Below are 12,672 nucleotides of genomic sequence, written 5' to 3'. Positions count from 1 at the left end.
GGCGGACTACGCTCAAAGGTTTCAACAAAAGAGAAAAATTACTCAGGTCAGATGACAACCATTTAAAGTACAATCTCTTATTTCTGCAATTTGTTTTATTTCATGTTAAGCTGAAAGATCAGATTAGATCAAATAGCTCTTATGTAAGTTACTACAGTAACAAATACATTTTCGATCAATAAATGAATAAGATGTTTATTTCAAAATTCAAATTGAGTCGAAATTATTAACATGTTGCTAATTTACCATCCAGTGCGTACAAAAGGTTTGGTCGAACCCAAAACCCTGAATAAGAAGTATACTTGTAAGAAACAAGTGACCAAGAGTCATAAGTCTGCTGAGTCACTTAGGGGGCACCTATACCTATACAAAGCATTTGGTAAAGATAAAACAGCCACAATTGCACGATGATTATAAACAGAGAATGAAATTCATTAAAGATAACAAAAGCACGTACTACCAGGAATAAAAGCTGCCCGGTCAGCTTGTTGTCTATAAAATGAAAAACAATTCCAAGTTTAAAGACTGCTTGGCCGGTCATGATGTCTTAAAAAAGGCCTTATGGCCAAATAAGATATAGAAAAAGAAGGATAAAAGAGAAGTATTTAAACAGCTGGAGTCCCAGGCTCTCGGTTCGAATCTTCTGGGCCGGTAAGAGCTGGAGGATCTGTTGTTTGAACAGGAGGTACATCAACATTTTGGCCAGAGGTAGAAGCAACCGCCTCAGTTTTACCATAAGCCACTTGGGAAGCGCAGAACTCGAGATATATGTCTTTAGCTTCACCCAAGTAATCAAAGTTTGCATGAGAGTTAGCCTTCCGAAAGTCATAAAAGAGCTCGAGACCGGCTGTCTCTAAGGCATGGACTTTTTCTCCCAGCCTCGCCACCTCAGTTGTAAGCTCCTCCTCCTTAGACTTCTTCTCCTCTTCCAGACGACAAAGGACAGCTCAAAGAGATGTCCTTTCATCTTGAAGGCTATTCACTTATGTAGATAAGGTCTCGATGATCTCTTCAACTCGGTCAAAAGCCTCGAGATCCTTAGTCAACTCAGTTATTTTCTTCTGAGCAGTAAAAAGCTTCTTGTTGACTTCACCCAGCTCCATCCGAACAGCTCCAAGTTCCACCCTGGCCCCATCAGCGTCCTTCTTGGCCAAGTCCACCTCCGCCCTCATGGTGTTGGACAGAGCCGCATTCTTGGAAGCAGCAGACTTAGCTCGGGAGTATGTGCAAACCAACTTCAGACCAGCCTGCGCAGAGAAAAAACTTTAGAATTCGACCCAAATAAAGAGGATTAAAGGAAACTGTCAGGAAAGACTTACCCTTGTGAATTCTGTCAAGACTCCTCCCATCAGTAACTCTAAAGAAGAGTCATTGTCAGCACCGGCCAGTTGCTCACTAACCTCAGGAACTAACCGGTTCATGTAGTGCGTGAGCATCTCCTTGCCCTTCTTGGCCTCTGGAAGCACTGGCAAAGGTGGAGTAGGAGGTCGCATCTACTCGGATCCACCCTTGATCAGCTCGGATCCACCTTTTGGTTGCTCAGGCCTGTCCGAGCTTCCTCCCCGAGAATCCTTGGACTTAGAAACTTTTGGAGTGGAAGGGTTCGCAGCAGTTAGCTCCTCGAAAAGATTAATAACCTCCCCAGCAGGCGCCTTTTCCTTGGTAGGGGTCATCTCACCATCCCTGGACTTCTTGGTTCGGGGAGATGCGCTTGAGCATCCTCCAACTCTCTTCTTCAGAGCCTCAAGCATCTTTTGAGACATGTCTGTACGGAACAAAAACAACATGGTTAGAGAAAGCAGACATCAGAAACATAAAGCATAATAGTTAAGAAACTTAAAAAAAAAAAAAAGACAGATTAGTATGCGAGACGATTTCCCAAGGAAGACTCGAAAGTCCATCATCACCTGACAAGCCTCTTATCTCAGCCATAACAGCTTTTCCTTTTCCTAGCACGGGAGAAGGCGGCCGAGCAGGTGAACTGGGCTCTCTAATGCGAATTGCATGTTCAATGGGCCTGGGCTGGGCCGGAAGTTTCTTCCTCTTTTTGAGCGGAGTCACCTGCTCTTCCTCTGCTTCATCTTCAGGATTCAAGGGCTCGTGAGCATATTGCTTGGCGCTTGCACCTCCCTTCAACTTAGCCTCACGCTTCAGTTGAATCAGCTCATTCTCCTTATCAACTCCCTCAGTCCGGCCAGTGCCAAATTTCCTCTTCCTCCCCTTCAATGGCTTAGGAATAAAATATTTTGGATAGAGCCCGTACTTCACAAAGTTGTCCTCGGAGGTCAACTGGATGATATTCCAGTCATCCCCTGGCAGCTGAGCAAGCTCTTGAGCTCTATCTCTAAGAGTAAGAGTGAGGAGAGGGCGGTGAAATGTAGGGATCTGCTGGAACCGAGTGTGGGCGGTGCCCATGCCATCCACCATGAAATACTCATCAACAAAATGCCCAATTTTGCTGATGGCTGAATCCCCGATGCCCGTCAACCACTTGAAGTCTGATTGAGAGAAATAGAAGTACCATGACCTGCCTTGCTAAGGGGTGGACTTCAAATCAAAAAACTAGCTAACCTCGTGCGGAAAAGGCATGTCCCACTTCTAGGAGGCATAGAGAATAAAGAGGGAAGACAGATACTTAATGCCCTTGGGAGTGAAGTGGGTAAGATAGAGGCGGAAGAAGTCCGCCATATTCTTAAAGTACGGGTGCAAAGGCAACAATGCCCCTTGCTGGGCATGAGCACCTGACCAGGCGCACATCCCCTTTTCAGAGTTTGTGGCTCGATTATTGTGGGCGGGAATGTAACAGTCCAATTTGCCCAGGTAGCCATCCTGGTCAAGAACTCGCATGCGCGCCTTAGTAACCTTGGACAGAGGGCTCATGCACTAGCACCCAAGGTACCTTGCCTTCTATGAGGAACCGCAGCACTAAGTTCCTCACTAATGTAGTCCACACCCTCAACCAAGACGTCGCCATCAGCATCGACTGGCTCCCCAGCCTCATTGTATCTACCATAGTTTGGGGGTGCAACCTCCTCTTTTTCCTCCACCTCAGAGGGACTTCTAGGACGGACATCGTCCTGCTCTTTGATCCCCTGGACCTCAGCGTCCCCTTCATGATCCCCCTGCTCCTGGACGGCTGGATCTTGTTCGGCGCTGGAAAAAGTGGCGTGCCGAGCCACTTGAGGGTCAGATGCGTCAGCCATACGCATGGTCTTCTTGGTACGAGCCATCATTCTATGGCTAGACGAAAGACTTAAGGAAGAACGCCTTTCACTCGAAGAAGGTGGGCTAGAATAGAGACGAGGATTGTCCTCGTGCAAGAGTTGAAGCAAGTCTTGGTCGATTCGATGTTCGCTCTCCCAAAATTCACCTGAGTTCATCTACAAAAGACAACACACAAGATGAGTGTTTGGTCGGAATATCAAACGTTAAAATAAGCAAATTTGCCGACCAGGAGTACTCAACAGATTAAAGAATAACAATATTCAACGAAAAGTCGAAACTCAGGAAGTTTGAAATTTTCTTGAGTTAGGGCGAAAAATTTCATGAAGCTTAGAATAAGCAAGATGAAAGACAGCCATTATGCAGTTCAGAAAGCAAACACTACGGACGGTGAAATCGAATGAACGCATGACAAAGGAGAATCGCAGAGTTTCTAAACTTAGGGTTTCCTACATATCTTTTACAGCAAAGTCAAAGGTGCATTCAAAAAGTAAACATGCAAAGAAACATAAAGGAAAGCGAGAACTTACTCAAGCATCAGATGTCTTGATTCAGGTAACGCCAAGCCAAACGAGCTGTAACACCCTAACTACCTTAGGCGTATTACGTGATTTTTAAACGTACTGTGCAGCTCGTTGCTAATCAACGAGGTTTATGGAAAAACGTGATTAATTAAAATTTTGCTTTTTGATTAAACTTGTAACACATATTATAAAAGACTCGGGATCCCGATTATAAAAATATTTACAAAAAGTTTCACTGTTTAACTATTACATCAAAATAAAAGTCGTCTAACGACAGTTACAAAAATCTCGGCCTTGCTGTCCCGAGGATCGTACGCTCCAGGCCTAACCGCCCCGACATGTACAATCTCATAAGCTCGCTCACGGTCCATCAGCTATAGCCTTGCCTTTACCTACACATGAACATAAACTGTGAGTCGACGGACTCGGTAAGAAAAGCATAATAATATCATACATAAAACTAGCTGCGTGTCCAACACGATGCGAGTCCTGCTACGCCATGTCCAACATGGTGCGAGCCCTTCTTGCCATGTCGACATGGTGCGAGTTTTGAACGTTCGGGGGACGGTACTATTGACAAGTATCCCCCGATCGGTCGAGCCGGTCATACTCCGTCATTGGTCATACTCCGGCTGTACCGACGGGATAGGTCAATAGCCGAACCACCAACCATGTGTCGGCTGATCGGTCGAACCGGTCATACTCGGTTGGTCATACTCCGGCTGTCGTACCGACGTGACGGGGTTGGATGGTTCGAAGCCTAAATACATGACTAATGTAATCTAGCGAGGCTTCCCACATGCACGCTAAACATGTAATCTACATATGCATACGTTATACTAATCTTACACAGGATTCCGATTTCGGTGTGTGCCGTCAACTTGTGGAACTGAAGCTGAGCGGCGGATTACTGGCTCCTAAACCATAAAAATCACAACGCTATAAGTGACACGCTAAATCACTTCCCGGGGACTAAAACTTGGAACTAAAAGTTTCCCTATCGATAAAAAGCATGTCAATACCCCTAAAAACCTAAAAACGAGGAAAACTAGGGTTCGGAAAAATTCCCCAACCGGCGGGAGCAGGTTGCCCAACGGGAATTCCGGTTATTGCGAACCCTCATCGGAATGGGATGCACTGGCCGATCCATAGGTTCCTCGCGAGCAAACCAACTAAAATTCTCATAACTCGACCAATTCAACCCCAATTGGTCCCAAACTTTCCAGACCTGTTCTAAACACCCCAAAGAACAAATCTAAGGCCTCAGAACCACCCAGAAAACACAGAGGCAAAATTCACCATTAAAGACCAAGCTTTGAGTTCCAAAACTCAAACTTGGTTAAATCCACCAACATGCATCCAAACCTAGTTAATTCTACTTAACTAAGCATAATAACACCTCTGAAAACATACAAGAACATCCAGCAACTTCACAGAACAAAATGAACCATTTCCTTCAAAAATTTATAACTTTTGCAAAGAAAACTCAAAGCTTTAACAATCTAACCTACATGCTTTCAACATAGCTCAATTAATATCAATTATCATGCTTTAAACCACATATATCAACAAGAAACTCACAGCAGCAACATATACCAAAATCATGCATGCATTTCATCAATTTCACATAAATTCAAGAAAACACAAAAGGGAATTTACAAGAGATCACACCTTGACTAGAATTACACAAGGATGAGTTGAAAATCACAAGCTTTGAGCAGAAAAAATCCCAGCCCTAGCAGCCCAAGCTTTGGCCGAAAAAGAGAGAGAGTTTTGTGTGTGTGAGTTTTTGAAATTTTCCTTTCTAATTTGACTAAGTGTTCAAGTGAAGGAGAAAATGGATTTTAATGCACATAACACCTTATTTCAGCCACAATAATTATTTAAAAATAAACATTTAATCCATTTATTAAATCATATAAGACAAAACACTAATGGGGCAAAAAGACCATTTTGCCCCTCCACCATAAAATCACAAAAATCATACTAAAGGGGTATTTTTGGGAAATTCTAAATTCCCGGCCATTCCCGACATTCCCAATGTCTAAAACCCGTCCCCAAAATACTAACATACTAAGTTGTGATTTCTACTGAGCCAAACGCCGAGTTCCAAAATACCGGACACCGGAAATGCAAAATATGCAAGCTACTGAATAACATAAATAACAGTATCATAAATTATTTAAATAGCTATAATTAAATTCATAATTAAACATAAACAACTGCTAATTTCCAAATTAACTAAGCGGGCTTTACACGAGCAGTTTTAATGAAGGTACTTCAACAAACTTGAAGTCAAAAACCTCTTTTTTCGCTCTGAACTTACTTAGCAAGGAAGGTTGGTGAAAATGAGTTTGTGTACAAACGCTCACTGGTATAGGCAAACAACGAAAAGGGGTAATCATTTGAAAAGAACCTCAGACGCCTCAGTTCCCCCCCTTAAAAGCGAATATGGGAATTCAAAAATAATCAAGTGCAGCCGTCAACCGGGGTGAGAGAAAATTGGATTTCGAAATATCAATTGTCAGAGCATTTATTAGCCGAAAACCGAAGGGACGCCCAGTCAGTCTCACATCGAGTCACGAACAGACGCGCTTGACACGTGTCACCCATCCAAATGCAAAGGCAACTCAGATGAAGTCTACACGCAACTTCAAAAGTCCCGTACAGACTTGAGGGGCAAATGTTATCCCAATTCTTGCACTTTGACGTGGCATCACATGATTGTGACACATGGACTCGACTCCGAGTATCTACTCGGAGAATATAGTCCGAACAGAATGCCTCGTATGCATGCTCGAAGCAAAGCGATCAGCAATCCGCGCAGAGCGACCAACACTTAACGAATTCAGCTTTCGCATCGTGAGTCATCAAAGAAATCCCTATAACTTGGGGATCAAATTGCAGAGATATGTCAAGTTATCCAAAATCCCATGATCAGTGTATTCTGTATTTATTATGCAATCTTTCTGCTTATATCCATTGTAATGAGAAGGGAAATACTTCCTCTCCAAGCTCATAGCCCTATAAATAGTGATGCATGTTCACTGGGCAAAGGGTCGAAACATATTACTTAAGAGATATTATCTAAGAATTCATATTCAGAGATATTGTTGTAAGAGCTATAAGAAAAGGAACCTTTCTCCTTGTTCTTGAGTTAATATAAATAACGAGGATTAGGCTATTACCGAACTACTCAGGGCTGAACTTCTATAAAATTTATGTGTCTTTATATTGCTTTACTACATATCAATCGTTATAAATTATTTGTCGCTTACTAAATTAGACTCACTGTCGTTGGCTAAAAGCGAGGTCAACATTATCCATATTCTCCTAAAATAAATATAGTTCTAACCAATTATAGATTATTATTATAAGCATATAGGACAAGGTCAGTTTTACATAAGAATGACATACTTTAATTAGTACCAATGTACCACCAATTGATTTTCTCCACAATTTTCTAAATTTGTATCAAGTGGGCAATATTAAGCTTTTACCTATTGATCTTTGACCTCCATTTAAGATTCATCAACTGTTTCAAACCAACTAAGATTCCATATATATAAATATTTATATAGCCACAAATTTCCCGGTTCTTCTTTGTAGTTAAAAATTATTCCTACAAAATTTCAAATTTACCTTGTGAAAATCTCTCAAATAACAAGTTGTCCACAATTACCTTGTAATTTTTGTTTTGTGAGAAAAGCTCAAAATTATAAGCATATAGGACGTTGTCAGTTATAGGCAAATTTTCATGATTAAAAATGAAATAAAACAAAATTCAGTTACTATTGAATGAATCAAATTAGAGCCACAGATTTAACTTTTATTAGAAAAATAAAAAATTATCCATTTACCTTAACCTTTACTAATACTGATGTTGGGTTTAATCCACTTGCACTTGCTAATTAATTGACCTGCAATTAATCCAGCCGTGAGAAACTGAGAATTAAAGCATAAAAGGGTCATCAGCTACATTTATTAACACCTTCTAAATAAATATATGGCCCATAGATTAAGCAATAAAAGAAAACATGAAGATACTTCTACTACTAGGAGAAGAGTCCATCTGACAATACATGTTGAAAAGCCAAGCTGGAAAACTAAGTCGATACAAAGTAAGACCAAAAGACAAATCTAGTTTCATACACCCTTTGACGAAAATTTTCATCTGCAATGGTGACAATAGAGCCATCCAATAATTGATTCATTTAACATATTGATGGACTCTCTTCATAAGCTACTATTGGTTCCTACTCATTAAAACATAGGCTAATACTAATCACAACCAAAACCAGTACACCAACACTAGTAGTCTATTATTACCAAGTAAGAAAATGCATGTGCCAAGAGAGAAATCAGTTTAACTTGCCCACCTCTTTCATATGCAAAATTATTTTGTTCCTACGACTTCGTATATTGTCCTAAATTTCTTGTAATTTCATATTGGCAAAGTCTTCCACTATCTCAGGCCCCTGGATGATGCAGAACCTGTATTTGGATTGGGAAGCACGTCATTTGAAGACATTTATTCAATACAATGAAAAATTCACCAACAAAAGAAACCCAAGTCGCCAAATTGCAAATGGAAAAAGAAACAATCATATGTATATACATATATATAAGTACCCAGTAGCGTTTTTATCAATAGGCTTGAATTTGATTGAGGGAGCAAAAGAAGATGAGTCGGGGTCAGACGAAGCTAAGATTCGCCCCCAAGCAAAAAGTAACCAATTCAACCGAACTTGTCGATTACAGTCTTTGCAAGCGAAAGTAGTTCGACAAATCTGAACAAGTTCCATACATTGAGCACCTCTACTAATTGATTCAAATCAACACGAGCAAATCTCTCTTTCTCACAATATTGGGAACAATAGCTAACTAAAAGAGAAAAAAAATGAAGACCAACACTACATTCAATCCCATCATGTACATCCAAAATATGCTGAAAGCTTGCCTCTAATAGCAAAATTAGAGATTAAAAGAACTCGCCAAATTTGAGGAGTTCGGGAAGAGGCGTCCTTGTCCTCGTCATCGTTGTCCTCATCGAACGTAGTTGTAACCGATCGAAGAGTGCTGGGTTTGAAGGTTTTAGTCGTGGGTTTGAGAATTAAGGGTTTAGACAAAATTTTGGGGAAAATGAAGGGTCGTGGGTTAAGGGTTGCTGAGTATTATTAAGTGGGAATTATTTAGTTACACTTTTGTCTTCCATATATTTATCTAATAACCAAAAACAAAGTTCTCCACGTGGAGACCTTTGTTTTCGGTTATTAGATAAATACAGAAGACAAAGGTCTTCACAAAATCCGACCCAAAGGCATTAAAAAAAATTAAACACTTTTAATTTCGATTATTAATAAAAATAAAAAATATAACCAAAATTTTATGAACTACTACTTTAAAAGTGATGATACAAGTATTAAAATAGTTTTATCTTTAGATTCTTAATTTATTAAAGAAAAAAATCGAAAATAAAAGATATATTTGTAGTAGTGAGGATGTCCTCTCCTTCAACAGGAGGAGGTTGCAACCCTTGATTGTTTGGGTTATTGGGAAGATTAGGCTGGTTAAGTCCATTGCCCTGTCTCTTCACATACTGCTTGAAGTGGCCTCGTGCGATGAGACTTTCTATCTCATCTTTCAGCTGACGGAACTTGTCTGTTGTGTGCCCAATGTCTTTATGGTACTTACAATACCTGTTCGGATCCCTTTTATGCCTCGTGTGCCTCAAGGGCTCAAGTTTACCAAAAGCAACGTTGTGCTCCTGCGCGAGGTAAATATTTTCCCGAGTTTCATTGAGCTCGGTATAAATGGTATAAACTGACATGTACTTATCGTGTTTCTTTTGTTTCTTTTTGTGCTTGGATGACCCCTTAGAATCGTCTTTCCTTTTTGAGCCTGATGCCCTTGAGTTATCCACTCTAGTTGAGATAGTACTTGTTGAAACATTGCTGGGTTTGCCTCCCAAGCCAGTTTTTAATAGGTTCATCACTTTTTGAGCTTCTTCTTTTTGAACGAACACCTGAGCCCTCTCGTTGAACTCAATGATGTTCTTCACTGGACGACCTTGTAAGTCATCCCACAATTCGCCCCCAGCAGTGGATAGATCAGTAGTGATCCCCGCTTGGAGGGCAGTAAGTTGTGTACTATCATCCAGATTTCTAACTCTTACAGCAGCCGTGCTAAAACGACTTAAATATGCCTTAAGTGTTTCGCCTGGATATTGCTTTATGTTGGTTAGCGAGGAGCCTCGGGTCGTCTATCTCTTGCGGCCTGGAACTGTTTTTTAAAGTCCTCGGACAGCTGTTCCCAGGAAGTTATGGAATGATGAGTAAATTTGTTGAACTAGTTGCTCGCTGCTCCAACTAGTGAGGTGGGAAACAAAATACAATGTAAATTGTTTGTCCTATTACTAGCTCGCATTATTGTGTTGAAGTTATTCCAATGCGAGACCAGATCGGTGGTTCCATCATACGATGAGACATGAGGGTTTTTGAATCCTTAGGGAAAAAGATTATTCATGATATCTAGATGGTACGACTCGAGCTCTTCGTCTGAGTCGTATCTAGATTTCCTTCCTAACTCCCCCACTTGATATCTCATGAATTTATCCTCCAACTCGTCTATTCGCAATTGGATAGCATCTTCTTGCTTTGGACCGAGTTGTTGGAGAAGATCAAGTTTTTTCTGATTCAAGTGCTATCACAAATCCAGTTGGGAGTAATTACTAACAGATTGTGTCCTACTTACGGACCTCGTCTTGCTCATGGACTTCGTCCTTGAGTGACTTACAGATTTACTGGTTCCTGTGCTTTCTAGATCATTAGAACGACGACCACTCTCTCCTCCTCGAGTTGATGGACTGTGGGTCCTTGAGCGCCCCGAGGTCACACTGGCTTCTTCACGCCCTATTCTCCCCCCTGAGCATGGTTTGTCATATTTCCCCCACTAGGGTTTGTACGAGTCCTCTCTCTATAGGTTCGAGAAGAACGATGGTGATCCCTCGCTGGTGACCAACGTTCCCTAGGTTGCGTCCCAGGGTCTTCCTCATTTCCTCAATGAATTTCCTGTTCATTAGTTTCTGGTTGCCTCCCATTCTCATTCCTACGAGAGGGTTCTGGCTGATCATTCAGATTTTTAGGGGGAAACTCATTTTCCCCAGGTTGTTCTTCCTGAGCATTTTTCTATCTCCTGGTTCGTGAGCCACGAGGTTCGCCTCGTGGTCTTCTCACTTTAGGTTCAAGTTGATTTTGAGTGTTATTCCCCTGTGCTGCCCTAGCTACAGCTTCATCACGCTCTATTCAACGTTTTCCAAGTTTTCCTCCTCCAGGCGACGCCTAAGATGACGGTTTTCCATTTCATAAGTACCCTCACTCGTGGGCTGAGCACCCCCCACGATGGGGCCCTTCATCTCTCACTCCAGGATTTTGGCCATTCCCATGTTGAGTCCTCCTAGAACGTGTCGTTCGTGTACTGGGGCCAACCTCAGGTTGGGTCCTCCTGGAGCAAGTGGTCCGTTTAAACTGTGAGTTGGGAGGCCTTCTGGAGCCCATGGGCTCCTTTCCATAACGATGATGAGTTTCTTCATGTGGCGTGTTAACGTTCTCTGTGTTGTTAGCCATGAAGGAAATTGTTTTTTATATGCAAGGAGGGTTTTTCTAAGCTTTTACATGAAGGCTCTCAATGAAAGCACGAAATTGTCAACGCAGATTTTCGTTAACCAAATTTGAGCCTAAACAGTGATAAACTTGCACAGAAAAATAAAAACAGTAGAGAAATAAAAAGAAAAGAATAAACACGAAGGTTTTTTACGTGGTTTTGCGGTTAAAATTTTGCGTAGTCCATGAGTCAATCTTATGAGATTTTTGATACAGTTCTAAGGCTTTTTCTCTTATGAATTTTTCTTCCTTTTTTAGTCTAACTTGTCTCTATTTATAATCACATAGTCGGGCAGTTAATTACAGAGTTGACTGTAATCTTTACAACAATTATCTCTTGAAATTGTGGGGTTTGATTACATATCACGTAATATAAATACTGTTAATATTTGAATATTACACAGCTGTGATTAGTCCACTTTTACTGGGTCAAGGTAATCGTGTATTAAACACTATTGACCTTGCTTTTAGCCAACGACAATGAGTCTTATTTGTAAGCGACAAGTAGTTTAATATGAATGAAATATAATAAAGCAAATAAAGACACAATAATTTTATAGAGGTTCAGCCCCGAGCAGTTCGGTAATAGCCTAATCCTCGTTATTTGTATTGACTTAAGAACAAGGAGAATGGTTCCTTTTCTTAGAACTCTTACAATTATATCTCTGAATATGAATTCTTAGACATAAGTTTCGACCACTTTGCCCAGTGAGTATAGATCACTATTTATAGGGCTATAAGCTTGGGAGGGAAGTCTTTCCCTTCTAGTTACAATTGATATAAGTAGAAAGATTGCATAGTAAATACAAAATACACTAATCGTGGGATTTGGAAAGCTTGCCATATCTCTGTAATATGATCCCAAAGTTATAGGGATTTCTTTGATTACTCACAATGTGAAAGCTGAATTTGCTAAGTGTTGGTGTGGTGCGCGGATTGCTCACTACCCGGCTAAGATGACTTCGTCTGAGCAAATGTGTGTGGTTTCCTGTTCGGCATATTTCTTGCGAGCAGGTACCCAGAGTTGAATCCACGTGTCACCATCGTGTGATGCCACGTTAGAGTGCAAAAATTGGAGAACATTTACCCCCCAAGTCTATACGAGACTTCCGAAGTTGCGTGTAGACTTCATCTGAGTTGTCTTTGCGTTTGGATGGGTGACACGTGTCAGGTGCATCTGTTCGCGACTCGATGTGAGGCTGACTAGGCGTCTCTTCAGTTTTTGACTAATAAATGCTCTCACGCAATTAATGCTTCGAAATCCG

General features: G+C 41.1%; 1 protein-coding gene across 4 annotated transcripts; it reads right to left on the bottom strand.

Moving 5' to 3' along the window:
* Nucleotides 1-411: 411 nt before the first annotated feature.
* Nucleotides 412-8,964, bottom strand: LOC115715235 (uncharacterized). Of its 4 annotated transcripts, none has more exons than XR_009687325.1 (6): nt 8,379-8,964; nt 8,126-8,240; nt 7,607-7,691; nt 1,908-4,138; nt 1,320-1,765; nt 412-1,247 (listed from the first exon to the last, which is right to left on the bottom strand). XR_009687325.1 is itself a non-coding variant. In XM_061113760.1 (5 exons), exons 4-5 carry the CDS (start codon nt 2,425-2,427, stop codon nt 1,494-1,496), a joined length of 792 nt encoding a protein of 263 aa, XP_060969743.1. In that variant the 5' UTR covers nt 2,428-4,138; nt 7,607-7,666; nt 8,126-8,240; nt 8,379-8,960; the 3' UTR covers nt 412-1,493. The 4 variants fall into 4 exon arrangements, 1 of the variants encoding a protein (XP_060969743.1); XR_009687324.1 differs by having other exon boundaries at nt 7,607-7,666; nt 8,379-8,960; XM_061113760.1 differs by having other exon boundaries at nt 412-1,765; nt 7,607-7,666; nt 8,379-8,960.
* Nucleotides 8,965-12,672: the final 3,708 nt, after the last annotated feature.

Source organism: Cannabis sativa, chromosome 4 (genome assembly GCF_029168945.1).
Source record: "Cannabis sativa cultivar Pink pepper isolate KNU-18-1 chromosome 4, ASM2916894v1, whole genome shotgun sequence".
NCBI classification, from domain to species: domain Eukaryota; kingdom Viridiplantae; phylum Streptophyta; class Magnoliopsida; order Rosales; family Cannabaceae; genus Cannabis; species Cannabis sativa.
This window is presented reverse-complemented; position numbering and strand designations above follow the sequence as displayed.

Excerpts from the sequence above, each read along its gene's own strand:
- LOC115715235 (XM_061113760.1), bottom strand. The coding sequence starts at position 2,427 with ATGGTGGATGGCATGGGCACCGCCCACACTCGGTTCCAGCAGATCCCT. Across the intron at positions 1,766-1,907 it reads TGAGATAAGAGGCTTGTCAG|ACATGTCTCAAAAGATGCTT; the intron begins GTGATGATGGAC and ends TGTTCCGTACAG.